The sequence below is a fragment of the Ammospiza nelsoni genome, chromosome 5 (genome assembly GCF_027579445.1).
Source record: "Ammospiza nelsoni isolate bAmmNel1 chromosome 5, bAmmNel1.pri, whole genome shotgun sequence".
NCBI lineage: Eukaryota > Metazoa > Chordata > Aves > Passeriformes > Passerellidae > Ammospiza > Ammospiza nelsoni.
The window spans coordinates 58,622,027-58,641,447 of NC_080637.1; the positions used below are offsets into that span (position 1 = coordinate 58,622,027).

General features: G+C 44.1%; 2 protein-coding genes across 3 annotated transcripts; one reads left to right on the forward strand and one right to left on the reverse strand.

Annotated features, from left to right (window-relative positions):
- Positions 1-1,000: 1,000 nt before the first annotated feature.
- TSPO (translocator protein) lies at positions 1,001-10,431 on the reverse strand. 2 transcript variants are annotated; one of them, XM_059472070.1, is made up of 4 exons: positions 10,289-10,431; positions 4,332-4,532; positions 2,501-2,639; positions 1,001-1,751 (listed from the first exon to the last, which is right to left on the reverse strand). In XM_059472070.1, exons 2-4 carry the CDS (start codon positions 4,517-4,519, stop codon positions 1,575-1,577), a joined length of 504 nt encoding a protein of 167 aa, XP_059328053.1. In that variant the 5' UTR covers positions 4,520-4,532; positions 10,289-10,431; the 3' UTR covers positions 1,001-1,574. The 2 variants fall into 2 exon arrangements, with proteins under 2 accessions (XP_059328053.1, XP_059328054.1); XM_059472071.1 differs by lacking the exon at positions 10,289-10,431 and adding an exon at positions 9,732-10,173.
- An 86-nt stretch (positions 10,432-10,517) lies between these two features.
- Positions 10,518-13,096, forward strand: MCAT (malonyl-CoA-acyl carrier protein transacylase). Its single transcript, XM_059472820.1, has 4 exons — positions 10,518-11,079; positions 11,176-11,263; positions 11,528-11,745; positions 12,017-13,096. The coding sequence occupies exons 1-4, from the start codon at positions 10,636-10,638 to the stop codon at positions 12,437-12,439; spliced, it is 1,173 nt and encodes a 390-aa protein (XP_059328803.1). The 5' UTR covers positions 10,518-10,635; the 3' UTR covers positions 12,440-13,096.
- The last annotated feature ends 6,325 nt before the right edge of the window (positions 13,097-19,421 follow it).

Genomic DNA, 19,421 nt, shown 5'->3' on the forward strand with positions numbered 1-19,421 from the left:
GTGGGTGGGAAATCATAATAATAATAAATAGGGTATTTCAGTGCAGTGAACTATGGGGTTAATGGGACTAAAGATTTTATGGATCATCCCATTTTCCTTATTTAAAAAGAGAGAAAACAACCCCACAGCATTTAGGAAGTTTGTTCTGATGGCAGTAATCCTTAGCCTGCCCCTTAAAGAAACCAGAATTTTGAGGATGTGAGCAGGAGGCAATGTCTGGAGCAGCACAGGAATGCAGAAACGTAAAAGAATTAAAGGAATTTTGAAAACTGCTAGAAGCCCAAACAGTCTTGGGACTTTGAAGTTTAGGGCATAAGAGAGAGGCATTTGGCAGTGGGTTGCCCATTTGAAATGAATCATTCCTACTCTTTCCTCAAATCAGGGTCACTTGGCTGAAATTTAGCTATTATATGTGCAAGCTGCAAAAAAATTCTGCTGCCTGCCATGACATATATTGTATGGGTAGTAATTACTTAAGCTAGTTTGCAGCAATTACGATGTGCTCGAGAGGAAAGTACAACTATAAAATTGTGTAAGAGTTCTAAACCTTGCTTCCAGCTTGCAAACATGCAGAGCATTGTCCATCATGATCAGGAACATGAAGGAATATTTGAGGCTATTTCAGGCTGATCTGCAGGAACCTGCTTTGTTCCACTGACTGGAGCATAGGCTGGAGAAATAAACTTGGGAAAATCCAGTGCTGTGGAGGTGGGGCAGAAGGGAGAGCAGGATTGCACATCCAGAAGTGATGCTCACACTGTGCTGGCCTGCTGCTCAGGGGAACCCCAACTGGTTTGGGCTCCTTACTTAAATTTGATCAAAGAAATGTTGTGATTGGGTTCTCACAGTTTCTTTACAGTTGCTTGAATTTCCTGGTTTGTCTTGGCCATTGCAAAGGAGGAGATGAGATGAAGGGGCTGTCTTTGAGGCTGTAGCATCCTTCTGCCTTCAGTGTTTTTCTGCTCAAAACAATTTGAAACAATACCAGCAAGGAACAAGGTTATTAAGTTTACATGTAGTTTAATACATTTAGCTGAATGCACATACAGTTCTTCCAAGTGGGAAGGCACAAATTGTTAAACATTTGTAAATTGTCTTAAACGTTTTTCAGAGTACAATGGCCAGAAGACAAATATCTGGTGGCTGTAGTGGGACATATCGTAGCACAAAAGCACTGTGCCTAGTGGTAAATATGAGAGATTCAGGCCACAATCATCCCTGTCACTGTTAGGAACACCTTCTGAAAACTGTTAAGTGTGTGGCTGGATTTCTTCCTCTGAACATAAGGATGTTTGAGTCCCTGCTTTCTTCTGGTAATGGTTACAATGCTGTTGTCATGTAACATATAATACTAGAATATGACACCACTTTTCAATCAAGACTTTCTTGTAGTTTGCTATAAAACCCAGTCAGGCATACACCCCTTTATGGCTTGCCTAGTAAAGTTGTATTTGTTTTGTCTACTTGTAAATACCAAAGTTAGGGCTGAACCAGTTCAGCTAATAATAAACTAAGGCCGTAACTTTATATAAAAAATTATCATGGAAAAAAAGATAGTTTTGGCTGAAAATTGCTTATTCAGGTCTTTTCTTGTTGCGATTGTCCTTCCAGATCCGATAATTGAGTGCAGAAGCCAAGCTTAGCCAGGCTAAATAAGGAATCATCAAATAAGCTGCTGCTTTGTTGATGTTGTACCAGGAAGCAGTGGTAGCTGTTGCTGTACCAGTTGTCAGCAGGAGAGTCACCAACCCCTGAAACACAGAAGGTGATTAGTGTTGTTTTACTTGTCGCATTTCCTGTGTGTCACTTTCCACCTAGCTCCGGCATCTATTCTGTCCCTCTGTGTTTTAAATCCTTCTCAGAAAACCAGCCAGCAGAAAAAGATAGATTTCTGCTGAGTTACAAACCACTTTGAGTCATAAAACCATACAAGAAAGGGCATTACAGCTGGGAGCAGAGAGGAAGAATGAAGTTTCTTTCACCCATATCCTCTTTAGTGGGCAGTGAGATACTTCCAAGAGTAAGTTGGAGCAAGCAAACCTGCCCAGTTTGTTCATGCCACCTGAAGAGATGAGGTGTGAACGAATCTGTGATGGATTGCAGTCTTTCCCTGTTACAGCATTACATGTACTGCTATTTTATTTTTTGCATTAGCAATTCTTATTTTTGAGAATTGAGCGGTTTCTCTTCAGAGAGCTGCAGAAAGTGTATTCTAAAAGGGGTGTTGATCACCTAAATAATGTTGTAATAAGCTGCTTATCACTGCTGCTTGCCAGAGAAACCTAGGAATTGCAATAAGGTATAAATGTTTGTTTTGTAGTCACACAAAGCTTTTACTAAAGGCTGGCAGAATCTGTAAATTCTCTCAGGTGGGTGCTGGCATGCATTAAAGAGAACTTTTGAAAAGTTCTAAAAGCCATATTTTGCACTCAGGCCCATTTTCAGGAAGAAAAGATGATGACACAAACCTTTCATGCCAATACCTTAGTGTTCCACTTACCCATCCCATTTTGTGAGCTCCAAAAAATATTGGAGTCCATGCCCAGTTTAGTGCCAGGTTCCCTGCATACAGGCCCAGAGGAACCACTGACTTTTCATTGAAGCCCCCCAGTTCCTTCCACACAAGGTAGGAGCCATATCTGCAGAAAGCAAAGGGGAAGTGTCATTCACTACACTGTTTAAAGCTACCACACATTCTTGATCCATGAAATAAGTTCAGTGCCAGGGTCTAGATTAACTTGGAAGACTGAGAGGTCTAAGCCTTACTTGGCAAAGTAACTGACAGCACAGACTTGATCAGCTGCTCTGGATAACACAGAGAGAGAAAAATTCCAGTCATGCCAGAATTCTTACTTTTAAGTGCATAGAAGCAGATAACTTACTGCATTTGTCTTTAAAAAGAATACCATGTCGAAATGGAAACAAGTCTAAGATGCAAAAACTGAAGAAACTTTGTTTTGATATTGGGACGTGGTGCTTTTAAGATTTTTTAGAAATAAATCCAACCCCAGTTTTTAAGTAGATGAAATGAATGGCATTGAGTGGGATCCCAAAGCACAGTTCAGTATGGGGAGCAGGGGGAGAAGGAAGAACCCTTTGGTCACTTTCATTACTTTCACATGGACTAAACAATGCAGCTTTGCTACTCTGGCAGTTTGATTGCAGAGAATAATGAAAAGAGAATAAAGTTGGGGCAGGGTAAGCATTAGAAACTTCATTTCCTAAGTGATTTCCAAAGCACAGTGTGGACTTCAACTTGTTCATACACCTGACTTCAACTTCAGACCAATACTGTATGTACAAATCTAAGAAGTGAAGTTTCAAGAAAGACAGGTAAGCTAATTAAATCTTGCTGCTAGTTATTTGTGGCTTTCCATATATTTAAGAGATTCTGGAGGAATGAAATATCTTGGTCATTCAAGGAATGTGTGTGCATGATGGATTAGAGAAGGCTGGTAGTAAGTGTGATCTTTCCACTGAGCTGCATGTATAATACATGAGAAAGACCATCCACCTTAGGATACAGTGATTCTGCTATTACCAAAATTAGTTATAAACTGTCACAATCTGGACTTTAAGGTATTTAACCTGCTACCCAGATTTGTGGTGAGGAATCCAGACACAGGGTTACAGATTGTGCAATCAGCTTGAAGGGAGTTGGGAAAGCCACCCAGCTCTTTTCTCCTTGATACAAGGCATGTTTTTATTCACAGGTCAGTAATGATCTCATTCAAATGTTAACTTTTCAAATACAGAAGTATTCCACTTAAATAAGGTAAAAAGTACAGTCTGTGAGGAAAAGGAAAAGAGAGGTCTGGTGGGGAGGGACAGGACATGAGGCTATAAAAATTACAAAGCTTTTCTGGAAAGAAAATGAAACCAAAATTAGAGAACATGGGAGTGCCAGTCTAGCATTCAGTTTCATCCATTGCATTATTGAGCTCTGTTAGAACAGTTCTATCCTAATTTCCTCCACCCCTTTTTTTTAATTTTCTTAAAACTACTGAAAGATATACTTAGAAGAAATCCCAGTGCTGCCTTGCTCTGCTGTTTCCAGCTTGGCATGTCTTCCCCTCAGAATGAATGAGGAAAACAAATTAATGGCAGCTTTTCAAGCTGCTGCTTTTGATGTGGGTACTTCTGCATACAAAATGTCCTATCAAACCCACACGTGACTCCCAAAACAAGTTTTTACCTGTTAAAGAAGCAGGTTGACACAGTTCCTTACTAACATAAAGCCACAGGAGTACAGTCATATCCTCTGGTCCAGCATTATACCAAATGCAACTTTGAGATCAGGCCAGTGCCTTAATACAATGTGAAAAACGTACCCCATAGATGTATAGAGAGTTCCCCAAACAGGAGCAAACATCCAGTTAGGTGGACACCAGGATGGCTTCTGTAGAGTTTGATACCATGTTGGGATTTCCCTTTTGGTTATATTGCCTCCTAACAATCCTCCTGCATGTGGCAGGAGTGTGAAACCTACTGCTGGGGCCCAGGCTGGTACCACTTCCATTGAGACAGTGAACCTGAAAAAAAAACCCAACACTGATTGGCAGAGAACTTGCAAAATGCAACTGCAAAAGTTTCCATTTCTAACAGATTTGAAAAACATGCATGTCAGATCTGATCCACAGCCCAGTGTTGTCACTGAGAGAGACTGCAGCTGAAAGGAATGGATCTTGTACCATAATCTTACCTGTACCTGTAAAGGAATCTGTCCCTGGGGAGGTGGGAGCCAGAGGGAAGTGGGCCTTTACTTCTCTCTCAGCTGAGTGCATGAAGATTTCTGAATTTTACCTACAGAAATATCCTCACTAATAAGTATGGCACAGGAATAAAGCAGTTTGAATGTTATATGAACTGCACTTGGAAAATAAATAAATGCAGTAAGAAGTGTGTATTTCTGTATTCACCAAAAAGCCCATTCCCTCAATGAAGTGGCAGAGCCAAGGAAGAAAAGAGCATGTGCTTTCCTGTGCTCAAGCAAAATAATGTGAGGTGTTGTCTGCAGGATGCTCAGCAGGAGCCAGAGGGATGTGACAGTAGCAGCCACCTGAGAAGCTGCCTTGGAACACAAACACCAGGGAGGACAATGAGAAGGTAAGTACTTAAGTGATGTTTTGCTAAACAAGGAAGGTGATCTGGATACATGGGGAGTACACCTTTGGCTCCTTCATGAAGCATTCAATCAGTTGCAGCAATTGTTGCTGCCAAGCCCATTAAATTTGCCTACAGAAGTAGGGCTAAGTAATGCTTTGCTCTGCTGGGCCATGCTGCTTTAGTTAGGGTACAGGCAGCAGGAAAACCAGCAAGCAAGGAAGGAGGACAAAGTTTAATTGCAGATTTTCTGGCCAGAGGCCAAATGTTCCAGAAGAGCTGTGCTTAGTTTACTGAAATGTAAACATTAGAGCTACAATAAAAAAAAGGGCAGAACTGAAAGATGTTCAAATCTTTCTATGTTTTTTCAATGTTTCTCTATGTTTTTTCAAATATACAGTAGGCAAATACACCCAATTCCTGTTCATCTGTTATTCAAGAGAGAGATTATGAGATTGCAGCAGTGGGGAAAGAGCAACTGCAGAAGGCCCAGGAGAGAAAATAAAGTTTTAGGTCAATGAGCATTTCAGATGCTTGTCAGAGAAAAGTGCCATATTGATACTGTCTTGGCTGTTGTGTTTCCCTGGATTTCAAAGTTTCTATTGCTTTAGTCATGACTGCTGGGATGAGGAGGCAGGGAGTGGGGAAGAGGAAATCCTACTTGTGACAGATGTGCTTAAACCAATAGGAAATGGCACAGATGAGTTTGCATTGTCACAGCTCTGACCTGGTGAATTTCTCTTCGGAGATCAGGGTAAGCTTGGGCAGCAAGAAAGTTGTTGCATTATGGTTTTTGTCCCTGCACTCAGGGCTCTGCCCACACAGATTTAATGTGAGATTTCAGTGGCTGGGATCACAGTGCAGTTTGCATGGGATCGAGAGAAATCCTGATGATAGAAGCAGAGCAGAGTTTTGAAAGCAAACTGAGCATGGAGGGACTGGTAAGGCACACAGGATGAGAAGGTTGAGAGGGGTAAACATGAAGGGGCAGGTAGGCCTGGGCTGTGGGCTTGGGGGAAGTGGGCAATGAATAGAAATACAGACAAAAAGGCAGCAGACAAAGCCACCAGAGATACAAGTCATGGTCAAAAACCAAAAAAAGACTGAATAGGTGAAAAGAGCCAAGCTGGGAAGAATTCAGAACTGAGGCTGGGGAGAAGGAGGAAGAGGAGTGCAATGTGGTACTCTGCTGTGATAGGACCAATTGGGTCTTGGGTGGAGGATGGACAAGGGAGGGAGGAAAAATCTGCAGGGCTCACTGCTGCCATACTTCTGCCTAGTGGACTCCACTTAAGAGAAGCATCTTAAGAGGAGCAGAGGAGTTCTCCTGTTCTCTTGCACTAAGATCTGTACTGTTATTTCCCAAGGAAGCAGGCTGCCAGCTGCTGTGTGCACTACTTGTCATCCCCACTGACAGCATGAAAGGCTCAGCTTTTACTGGGATGTGAAGCAAGTGCCATGTGCAGGAGCAACAAGGTGTGATGGGAACAAGAGCTCTGAGCACAATGATTCTTCTTTGGCTGCCTTCAGATGAGTAATTCCCAAAGGTTAAGTTAAAAATTGCAAGTTAATAAGATCTCACTAATTTTTAACCCTTTTGCTTTGCCTACAGGGAGGCCAGGCTTAGCTCTCTACACATGCTGTGATATGTGCAACTCCAGAGTGGCTGCCAAATACTATTTTTTCAAAAGTGATAAGCAATAACCCAAAGGGCTTTATGCTTTATTTGGATGTTAACAATATAAGGATGGTCTCCTCACAGCAATCAGCAACAGATTTTGTCAAGGGTTCTGTCAACTTCCTCCCAGGGAACAAAGTCTGAAAGTGCTAAATACTATAAAATTGAAACACTGCTCTGTGGCAGTCATTAGTGAATAAATGATGTACCCATGCATGTTAGAGAAAGAACACTGAAATAATTCTTAAGAGAAAGAAAACTAGACAGGCAAATAGAAACAGGGAAGGTGCAAAGCAAAGAAAAGAGAGAAGTGAAGCCACTCATGCAGAGCAAAGGGCTGGAAATAGAAATTAAGAGATTGAACATACTGGCAGGAATTGAATTTTGGTGTCCCAGTCTTTTAACGACTATTGCTATTAATGAATTATGTGCTGTATTTTCCAGTTGTATCTCTCAGGATTTCCCAAGCATGGCAAAATACTCTATCTTGCAAGGAGAAGGAGGAATGAAACTATGCAGCAAGGTGTGCTGGCAGCACGACCACAGTTGTCCATCAGCAGTGGGAGTTCTTGTGTTTTCATTCCCAAGAAATTAAATACTGGTATCAACTTTCCATAAAAAAGCACAGGTAACTCAGAAAACAGCATGGGAAAAGCCACATCTGTCTGTGTCTGGTTACCTGATGTAGGTCTTTAGCAAGAGAATGAGTAAAAGGCAAGGTGCACTGGAGAATCTGTACATTTTCTAAAAGTAATGTGAGCACAGAGGTTCATCAGCCCTGCCTTCCTTTCCGTGTACAGCTGATGATCTGAAATGAATTGGTGAGAACTTGAACACCACAGACTTGCTAACACAGCGCCACTGGCTGCAGTAGCATTACTCAACCTAGAAATAATAACTACTTTCCCAATTGTATTGCAGCTCCAGGGTGAGTTGCACAACATTCTTGCACCCTCATCTTCATACTGAAGAATGCTGGATGTCTGTGAATGGTATCTGCAGTGTACCCAGCAGGTATCTGCCTCTAAGAACCATCAAGGTTGGAAACATTTTCTTCTCACACACACTTAACTTGTTTACTTCTTTCCCACTTCTTATCTCTGCCCTGCAATATATTCTTCATCATGCTGCCCCTTTTCTGTTTAGCCCTAGTGTGACTTCAGGCAGCTCCAGCAGAGCAGTGAGGGCTACTTTGCTTTATATACATGTTAGAAAAATTATTCTAAGTATTCAAAATATCTGACTTACCCAAAGTTAGTTCCAGCTACATAAAGTAAAAGGAGAAATAAAGGGGGGAAAACTGCAGTAGTTAAACTTGCTGCCTAATGGGCTTCTCTCTGCTGTTTTTCTGTGGTGGCATAACATAAAGAAAAAGCTACCAGAAGCTTTCTGTGTCTCTTTCTGGAAAAAACACTGCGCACCCAAAGAAAGGGATGGGCTGCTCTGTAGGTGGGATTAGATATATCATGACAGAACAGCTGAGTTGCTTCAACCTGATGAAAAATGAACTGAAACACTTCTTTGCCTTGAGGAGGTCTCTGAAGGACAGGTGCCTTTCCCTCTTTGAGGCATTCTGTCAGCAGGAAGGAGAAGAAAGGTAGGAAAGGAGAACTGCTTTCATCCCATTTTCTTACACCCTTGTGCTGATAAAACTTCTGATTAGTTCCATCCATGTGCAGCTTGGGGCTGGCTATCCAATCACATGGGGCTTAAAACTGCATTAAAATCACAAACAAAAAACTCCCAGCAGAGCTAAATCACCCTGGCAGCCCTTGGGTTCCCAGTGCCCAGTGTTTGGAGATGGACTGACAAAGCTGGGACCATACCATGGAAGGGGGTCCCCAAGACACATACTCTCCCTTTCATCCTCTACCATACATTTTTTTTAACGGCAAATATGGCTCTGCCCAGGTCTGAGAGGCAGATTTTCCCCAGGAAGAAAGCTTCTTCCCAAGATAGCAGTCTGAAAAATTAAAGACAACATACTTAATTTATACTGATAAACTATTTATGTGTGTTGTGGATTTAATTCCTGGGAAGCTGCAACACTAAAATCAAATTTATATCTCAGCTTATGACAAAAAATACAGCCACCACAAAAAAAAAAAAAAAAGCTGGCTATCTAATCTCAAGTAATATAGACACTTCAAACAATAAATGTTATAGGATATAAACAGAATATAAATATCTAATAAGTGTATAATAAGTGTTTATAATATGTATTTAGAATTTTTAAAAAGACGGTATTTATTGAAGACTACAATGTAAGGTATACAGATGGAGACAAAAAATCTCCCTCCCCACTGAGATTTCAACATGGCAGAGCACAAGTTGTGCAAATAAATCTCTGATTTATTCACATACAAGGAACTGAAATGCATCCTGGAGCAAGATTTTTGCTGGGAGAATTTGCCATTTACTCTCAATCTCTTCTCATTGATGCTTATGTTACAAGTAGAGGCAGCCACGGGCTGGGATATGGTCACATGTATGTCAGATATCTCCTCTATACCTGCCAATATATTTCAGCTAACTTGAGCAGCTCACTTCTAGGTGTTTTACCTGGAGGCTGACGCAAATGGAAGAAATACTCTTACAAAATAGCACAGAGAATACAAAAGTGAGGAAAAAAAAGTCAACATAACTCCCTGCTATGACAAATTTTCCTTCTCCCAAGCCGTACTTACAGTCTGTTTTACTGAGCTGCTCTGACTCAATGCTTGATACTGTTTCACAACCTTACTTCATGCAAAGTCGTTACACAATTGCAACTCCAGCAAGCCAACTTTCGCTTTTAAAAAAAATAATCTTAGCGTTGAACGCTCCAATAACATCACAGTGCTTTTTGGGCTTTGATTTATAAGTATCACCCAAAAATCTGGAATTGAAAATCAAAGCCCTTTCTTTCACCCTTAAAGAAAAGTTCCTCGGCGACACTGAAGGAAGATACCTTTAGTTAAACAGCAGCGTGAAAACTTCTCCCGAGTGCCGAGAGCTGCCGGCCCGGTGGGACCGGAGGAACGGGCTCTGCCCCTCTGCCAGCCGCTGAAAACCTCGTGTGCCGGATCGAAATTAAGAGCAAGCTTCACAGCTTGGTGGTTTGGTTTGTTTATTTTAAAGCATTTTCCACGCTAAACCCCGGCACGGAAAAGCCATGAGTGTTTGCCCACGTCCTGTCCGCCCGTGAGCGGGCCCGCCCCGCCCGTCTCCAGCCGGCACCGCAGGTCCCGTCCTGCCCGGGGGTCCCGGCTGGCCGGCACGGGGCTGTCGCCAGCAGCAGAGTGCGGGATCGCTCCCTCAACCCTCTCCGCCGACCCGCGGGGGAGCCGAGGGCGCCCGGGGTGCGGCGGGGTGCCGGCAGCAGCAGCGCTGCGGGAGCGCCGGGACCGGGGCGGGGTCGGGCGGCCCCTCCGGCGAGCAGCCGGGCACCGCCGCGGGGCTGCGCCGCCCCTCGGGCTCCCCGTCCCGTCCCACCCCGAGCCGTGCCGCGGGCAGCGCCGGCGTTACCTCCTCCCGTGCCGCGCTGCTGCTGCCGCCGGTCTCGCCTGCTCTGCCCGGGCAGCCAAGCGCCGCCCCCGGGGCCGGCCGGGCGGGCTCCCCCGCCCCGGGGCGGGCTCTCGGCGCTGGGCGGGCGGAGGCGCCTGGCGCGGGCCGAGGCGCCTGGCGCGGGCTGGGCTAGGGCGGCGCGCGGGGCTGAGGGCGGTGAGCGCCGGGGCGGTCCGACCGGTCTCCTTCGCTCCCTCCCTCCTTTCCTCCCTCCCTTCCCCGTCCCTTTTGCCGGCGCCCGGCCCGGCAGCGGCTGCCGGCGGGGGCCGCCCCGTTCCCGTGGCAACGCCCGTTCCCGGGCGGCGGCCATGGGCGGCTGGGCCGCGGCGCCATGGCGGCTTGGTGGCTGCAGCGGGCGCGGCGGCCTCCGCGGCGCTGCGCGGCGGTGGGGCAGCTCCCGCCCCGGCGCTGGGGACCGGGCGGCGACCCTGAGCGACCTCCTGCAGAGCTCGGTGGAGGCCGAGGAACCGGGCGCGGCGGCGGCGAGGCAGGAGCGGCGGTGCCCCCGGGAGGGCACGGTGCTGCTCTTCCCTGGGCAGGGCAGCCAGTTCGTGGGCATGTGCCGCAGCCTGCAGCAGTACCCCGGCGTGCGGGACATGTACCGCCTGGCCGAGAAGGTGCTGGGCTACGACCTGCTCTCCCTCTGCCTGGAGGGGCCGCGGGACGCGCTGGACCGCACCCAGCACTGCCAGCCCGCCGTGTTCGTCGCCTCCCTGGCCGCCGTGGAGAAGCTCAACCACCTGCAGCCTGAAGTGAGGGAGCGCGGAGGGCGCGGGGGGTCGGGGCGGCGGCGCCTCGGGCCTGCCCGCGGTGCGGCTGAGGCGGCGCTCGGCTCTCTGTCCCCGCAGGTCGTGGAGCGCTGCGTGGCGGCCGCCGGCTACAGCGTGGGGGAGTTCGCGGCGCTGGTCTTCGCTGGAGCCCTGGACTTCGCCGAAGGTGCCCGGGGGACGTGCGGAACTCCCTGCTAGGATCTCCCAGCCCGGGCCCGTGCTGTTTCCAAAGCGTTGCCTGTTATCACTGTGTCCTTCTCGCTTATTTTTAATTAGAGGAGAAATTTTACTTCCTACTTCGACTGTTCGCTTTAACGCGTGTAACACGGCATTAAAAGCATTGACGTTTCACGACGAGTGAACAGCTGTCCTTTGTTGCGCGCAGGTGCCCGCGCTCACATTTACGCCGCCTCTCTGTTTCTCTCCGTAGCGCTGTACGCGGTGAAGGTGCGCGCCGAAGCCATGCAAAGGGCGTCGGAAGCTGTCCCCAGTGGAATGCTCTCGGTTGTCGGCCGGCGAGAGGCAAATTACAAATTTGCCTGCCTGGAAGCCCGTAAACACTGTGAATCGCTGGGTATAGAGAACCCCGTGTGCACAGTTTCAAACTATTTGTTTCCAGACAGCAGAGTCATTGCAGGACACTTACAGGTATTGCTTCAGAGTAACTATTCCTTCCTTTGAACTGAGCATTTCGCTTTTAAAAAACTCTTACTTTGCGCTTCTGTGTGGGTGTTATGTACGGCCTTAGTTTGTCCAAACAAAAGTATTTGATCGTGGGGTGGTTTTTTTTCCAGCATGTGTTCAGTTGTTGGGTAGGGAAAGGAATTTCTTTATCACAGTAAGTCTGATGAGGTGATTCTTATGGGGTGACTGAGAAAACCTTTGTTGTGCAAGACTCACTTCTCTCTCTCTTTTATAGGCTTTGGAGTTTTTGCAGGAGAATGCCCGAAAATATTATTTTAAACGTACAAAAATGCTTCCAGTCAGTGGGGCTTTTCATACCAGACTTATGGAACCAGCAGTAGAGCCACTGGCTGAAGTTCTAAAATCGATTGAAATTCAGAAACCGCTGCTCTGTGTGTATTCCAATGTCGATGGCAAAAAGTACATGCACTCAAAGCACATTCAGAAGCTGTTAGTGAAGCAGGTGGTATCACCTGTTCTGTGGGAGCAGACCATGCACTCAGTGTACGAAAGAAAGCAAGGAACAGAATTTCCTTACACGTATGAAGTGGGGCCTGGGAATCAACTGGGAGCCATTCTCAAACAATGTAATTTAAAGGCCTGGAAACAATATAAACATGTAGATGCTCTGGAAGATGAGGAAGCAGCGGAGACCTAAATAACCTTTTGAGAAAAATCCACACAACTCAGTTTTTTTCTCGTTTAAAACTTTGTGCTCCCAAAAGAGGAAGCCTTAGACATTCGTGGCTTCTCATGATGTAAAGAGTACTCACTATGTGCATAATTGCAAGGAACATTTTCCTTTGAATTCCTCAGGTGTGGAAAGGGGAGAGCAAAGTTTGGCTCTTCCATCTGTGTTGGGACTGCAAAGTTGTCAATGAACAGGCCAAGTAGCACAGTTTGGCCTCAATCCTGCAAGCAACTTTCCCTCTTGGGTGGTTTTCTTTTTTTTTTGTTTTGTTTGGTTGTTTTTTGGGGGAGTTTTTTGGGTGTGGATTCAGGTTCCAGTTGGTAGCCTTGGCTGTTGGTGCAGGGATCTGCAGGAATGCAGGGGTTGTTGGCTTCAGGTTGTGGAGGGCCCTGCTATGGGCTGGAGGGTGCATTTAGAGGAGCCATTTGTTGGGAGGGCTTTCAGTGTGCTGATGTTCCTGTTTTCTTACTCAGCTGGCTTGTGGGGTATTCATCTATGTAAAGTTCTCTTACTTTGTGTCAACATTACCAGGTAGCAGCTGAGTGAGGCAGATGATGTTACTAGAAACATTATTTTCTTAAGGTTAAACTATAAATAAACTGAAGCTTTTCTTGCTATTTTTAATGCTTTGGGGTGCATCATTATTGGCTCTGTCCGCATGTGGATGGAAGTAACTTGCCCTCCAGTTGTCCAATGCCACACTGGTTGTGCTAAGTTACACAAGAAATGTTCACTAGGAAAAAAAGCTTTACAAAAATATTATGTACATTTCCTGGCAGCTGGAAATGATGAGCTGGAGATCAGCAGGTTGTCCCAAACCCTTCTGGAAAGAGCTTCCCATTACCCAGTTTGTATTTTTTATTTTGGTATTTTTATGCTGTATTTAACAGATATATAGAAAAAAATAGGATATATTACTTAAATCAAATGACTGACAGTATCTCCAATAATGTATTATGAAGTGCTGGAGAACTTTCAATTACAGTACCAATCATTCTGTAACTTCACATTTATGACAGGGAGAGTGAATTAAAAACACTGGCCCTTATTATCATTGCTAAGAGGGCTGTATTATTAAACAGTTCTTTTGTGGACTGCAGCTGGCAGCTGTGCCTGCCCTCACAGTACAAATTCCACTTTTAGCATGTGTAAACATTAACAATTAGTAAAGTACTGCAGAGTTTTTCAGCTTCACCATTCAACTGCTAGAGGCTGAAGATTAAAGTTTGGAAAAACTGTAAAGAAAATTATTTCAGTGAAGGTTCCTGTGTTACAGGTAAGGTGTTAATTATTCAGAAAAGCATACCAAAATCTTCAGTTAGAAGTATTGGTTAGAATATTGCAACTAAATCCCATTCATATTATTAAACACTGGATTGTCCTGTGTTAGAAGTTTCTGACCACACCTTGTAGGACCAAATGCAAGGTTGATGACTTTCAAACCAGCTTTTATGATTGGTGAAACTAAGTGTGTGCTTTGAAAGTTCTGGACTTTCTTTTTAATTATTTAACCTTTCTGAGGAAATGTTGGAGACCTGTTTTCTATTTGTAGTGTTCTTGCCATGATTTTTTTCCTTTTTTTTCCACCCCTCATTTCACTTTGTTGTACACTTTGTTGGGAATTAAAGCTCTTTGGGAAATCCATGCTAGAAATCTCCTGTTTGCAAACCATTGATAACCTTTGCACTTTTGTCAGCTGAAGAATTCTGAAGGGAAATCTGTATCATAAGAGCATTCCAATGTTGTGGGTCTTGTTTAATTAGTGGGAAGAAGGACCTGTCACCACTGTCGGGTGTTTGCTTTTCCTCTGTGCAGTGGTTGAGCCAAGGCTGCTCCTCAGTGAGCTTTGTGTCTCCAGAACCAGAAGCCAGAGGGAATCATGCTTTTGTGCTGATGTTGCAATTCCTAGGAGCAGAGGAAGTGTGATGGAGGTGTTGTACCTCTGTATGGAGAGTGTTCGGGGCTTGATTTTGTGTGGTGCCCGTCAGCACAGCCTCACCTCACGTGTGCAATAACATTGCTTGTGCCTGGGCAGAAAGTGCCCAAATAATTACAAATCCTGGATCTCAGACCATTTCTTTAATGCTCTTGCTCCTCTATCCCGTCTGCTTCTGGAAACTGAATGATTTGAGAGGTGAGAAACCAGTGTGGCTCCTTCACCTATGAACAAGCATAACAGGATGTGGAAGAAAATCAAGCGCCGTAAATGCTGTCACATATCAGGAAGTGTGCAGCGAAAAAAACAGAATTAACGTTGGGTCCCCTGAGTCACTGTGGGGCTGTGACTAAAGGATTAACTAACTGTGCTCCACAGGTGAAACAGGAGCCTGGCACCAACTGCTCCCAGCTACTCCAGTTAGTGCTGACTGCTGTGGCTTTGGATGCCATTTGCTTTGTGTTTCACTTGTTTCTTTGCTGGGATTGAATTTTGTATTCCTTGAGACTGTGTTATGCTCCATGCATGCTGGATGATGAAATTCCCCTCTCTTGTGATTCAACGCAAGAGTGGGAAAAAGCAGAATCACCCCACACAGCTCTTGGATAAAATAGGCAGTGAAGAGTTTCCTGTTCCTCATTACTCCCCTGTGCATAAAGGTTATTTATCTAGAAATAATTATTCGATATTATTAAATTGATTCAGCTGGGAAGAGTCAATTTTTTCACGGCTGGTACTTTTATTACATACAAATAGTTCATTTATTAGACCCTCCTGATGTTAAATTTTACCCTTTATTAAATAATAACTTTAAAATATTTTTCTATCACATTGCTAACAGAGCGCAATAGAGCAGTTAATTCACTGATACAACTTTAGTCTGTTTTTTTGGCTATGTGGGCCAGCCTCTGGCCTGTGTGTGACTCCAGTTCCAGGTGTGTGAACTGTGCTTTTCTAGAAAAAACTTGCCTACCTCCTGCTGAAGGGCACATCAGCTTGAGAGCATTTTGAAAAAACATGACACTGAAATATATGCTGCTGCTGCTGCTTGAATTTCTGGGGTATGCTGGAGCCATCACCCTTTATATTTCTTTGCCTGCTTTCCTTTTGCTCTGTATTTAAAGTCATTCAAAGATATTTCAAAATCCTTTGCATGAAACGGTCAAATGAAATAGTCTAGTGAAGCTTCATTATTTTTCCCAGAAACATTTTTTGAGATGGGCAGTTAGCATCATAATGGGATTTAGGCACCATTCATTAAAGAGAGGAAGCATGTTCCTCAGCATACTTAAATTTGGCTTGATTTGGCATTTGTCTTCACTAAAGAGGGGTTTAAATTGCTTGTCTCATTTAAAACAGAGACTCGAACTTGAAACTCCAACTTCTCTGATAAATGCTTAGCTCACAAATCCATTGAATATTGCATTTTCCTGTTTTAAAAATACACTAAGGGTAGGAGTTGCTTGTCTGGGCAAAAAGCAGGCATCCCCTGTGCTGAGGGGAATATCCAAACCACAGAGCTGCACTTTTGTTTTCTCTCACTGAGAGTCTATAGCTGGATACTGCAAACCAGCTTCAAGAGCAAAAAGAGAAGATGCACTCACAGATACAGAGAAAACACCAGGCACAAATGGGAGATGCTGAGAGAGGAAAAACTCAGCTGTGCCCTAATGGCCACCCATGGAGGGTGACACCTCGGCCATCTCCATCCTGTAAGTTGTGCTCATGTTCCCCTCAGGCTTCCAGTGTCCCCAAGCACGTGCCTTGTGAAAAGACATCCTCTGAGAAAATCCCTTCTCAGAATCCATCAGCTCTTGGGCTTTTGTTCTGGGCAGCTCCTAGTTTTACTTTGAAAAGGGACAGAAGATACTGCCATTAACGTGTGACAGCAGAGTCTTGGAAAATAAAGCAGACAGCACTGCAGAAGGTTTGAAGCAACAATTTAATTTTAAAAAAGTATCATGGTTTTAATCTTTACTATTGCTTTTACAGTGTTAAAATTTAAAGGATGGCCAGCATGCCTTCAGTTTTCTTCACATCCAGAATCTCTTTAACAAACTCATTTATAGGAAATAGACACTTTATATTGCATTAAAATAAACATAAAAAAGACAGACTTTCTAATTGCTTGGAGTCACATTTCAAAACTAGCAAGTCAGGCAGTTATCCAGCAACAACCTCCTTATTTTAAAAGTTTTTTCTTTAAAAAAGATACGAAAAAGCAGTGACCCAGCACTCGCCTAGGTTTAAATATTAAAGAGATTTTTATCAGTGTAAATTTGAAAAACAAACCAGCTGCCACCACTGGGGTGTTAGTGATGTTGGTCAGTGTCCAGCAATGACCTCCTGTGGTAATTGTGTGTGCTAATTCTACAGTCCATAATTCATGGCCCACCAAAAGGCAGCAACAAGCAAGGCTGCAGGCACCAGCTTCTGGCAGAGGCACCTGACAGGAAGCCTGCAAGTCTGTGGGAAGAAAGGGGTTGGTCATTAGAAATAACAAGCAGCAAAAAGAAGGTGCAAGGAAATTAAAAGAGTGCCCATGTGGGAGGTCAGTGTGGGCCCAAGAGCACGGTCTGGTTCTGCTGCAGAAATGCAGAGGGGGGTCAGTTTTACTGGGGGCTCCAGCCACTAAAGAATCCTCCTCTCCTCTGGGTAAGTACTGCTGGCAGCAGCTCTGCTCTGCTCATCTCCCCAGGGAGACCCTTCCAGCATCTGATAGTGGCGGGTGCCTCCCCTCTGAACAGAACCCCACGAGTTGTGTGGGATTTGGGTTGTCTTTAAATGAGAAATTTCAGCCTAGAGAAAAAAAACAGGGCACCAAGGGGGTACCAACAAACTAAGGGATAAAGCCCAGCCTGAAGCCACATGATATACTTCACTCTGTGACATTACAAGGGGGTCAGATGTTCCTGTTGCCTATGTGCCAACAAAAAGGTGGGAGAAAAGGGAGAGAGTGTACCCAGCCTCCGTAGCCAGTGATCCGCTTTGTCCAGTTACTGCTCACATCTCCACAGCTTCTTATAACACTTTTAATAACATTCCATGTCTGGAAAACACTGATAGCAACCCTGATGATTTAAACAAAGAAAGTATGAGGATATAACATTTATTCTAAAAAGTGGCAAATAAAATAGCAATGTTTAGGAAACAAACCAACAAAACCCAAACAAAAACCTTTAGTATGTTCCTTCCTAAACTGTATGTGTACATATACATTTCTCTAAATATTTAGGAAGAAGACCTTTGAAATCTAAAGATAATTTAAGTTCAGAATTAAGTGATAAAGTGACAATCTTTGTGGTTGTTTCAAACTTGGAAGAGCATACAGCATAACCCAACGAGAGACGTTCGTGTCTGATGAATCAGGACAGCAATACAAGACTGACACAGCAGTGTCACAGGCTCTCTCTGGAGTGTGAATCCAGCTTTGCTGAGGTGGAAGGTGCATACAAATGTTATATACACATATATTTACAGGTTATGTTACACAGCTGTAATTGAACTGCATTCTAGTAGGTCTGCAATGAGTGACCTTCCCCTCCCAGAAGCAAGGAGAAAATAAGGTAGAGTGCCTGGGACTTCAGACACAGCTGAATATCTCATGTCAGGACACTGCTGCATGTCAGTTAATAACTATGCAGGAGAACCCTTCAGCTCACAGCAGATGAAAGGCAGTTCCAACTAGTTCCAGCCATGTTTTCTTGGATGTGCATGGGTAAGTTATTGCACATGCAGTAGCATGTTAATCCCACACTGGGCTACAAGTCTCTCATCACTCAGTTGTGCTTAAAATTGGGACTAGATGATCTTATAGGTCTCTTCCAGTCTTGAAAATTCTGTGATTCTGTGATTCTGTGTAAAGTTACTGTGCCTCTGAGGAATTTGAAATAGCAAGACACTATTTAAGTCTTTCCACTTTAAATGACTGTAATCTGTTGAAACAACTTACACTTTACATTATTACAAAACCTTTCCTTGTAAAACAAGCTGCTTTGCTTTTCTATGTTCTATATGAGGCAGCAGTAGCAGCAATAAATTTTTATTTTGTGTACAGAAACATTCTTGTTTGTCTAACATGATTATTAAAAGGATCTGCCAATAAGGCAACTTACACTCGTGCCAGGTGAAGCAGTGTTTCTTCTAATGTCCTGTGCTGCCTCCTGTTAAATTCATCTCCAATCAGGGCTAGCTGACGGCCAACCTGAGTAGCTGAGCTGCAAGGCAGGCAGGATGTGCACGTTAGAGGAGAACCTGCAACAGCAATTCTCTAAAAGCACTCTGCAAAAGTCAGGTAATGTAATTCCCCCAACAGCTGGGCTAACTGGGAATGTAAAACTGAAATGTTGCAGGAGGTTTGTTTCCCATTATTTATGGCTTTATTGATTAAGTATTTTAGGCCCATACATGAAGCTACATATTTGGCACTTTTGAAAAAACATGTTGATTTTTTAGGTGTTTCATTTCTTTATATAAGACAATGAGATTCTGGTTTGGGGTTTTTGATTGTCCTACTCCCTTCCCCACCAAGTCAAAATATTGAAACTGCCTTCACTTCAAACCTTGCAAGATATTTCTTCTTACAAAAATGTTGGCTTTGTCATCCAACGGATTTACTCCAATGAGTTCCACCGTGCAGTGTGGGTCTCCAGCTACTGGGTGATGCCCAGGTACAAACTGACACAAAACCTTAAGGCTTTTAAGGAGGTCCTGGGATATACAGAAACTTGAACATCTGTGGCACATGTTGATGCTAAACACTGGTTATGCTTTCCTGATGAAAATTTCCCATTAGATTTAGCTTCTCTTAGACACACGATTTTGTTCTGGTAGACAAATAATATGAACATACATTTTTATTTTAATTTGCATTTCTGCTGAGATCTGTTCACCAGATCTGTAAAATAGTAAGTAGACTTAAAAGCTTAATTCTAGAGTCTGCTGAAAAAACCCCTTGGGCTTGGCAGTCCACCTACAAAAAACCACCAGAAAAACCACATAAAGGAATTTTCA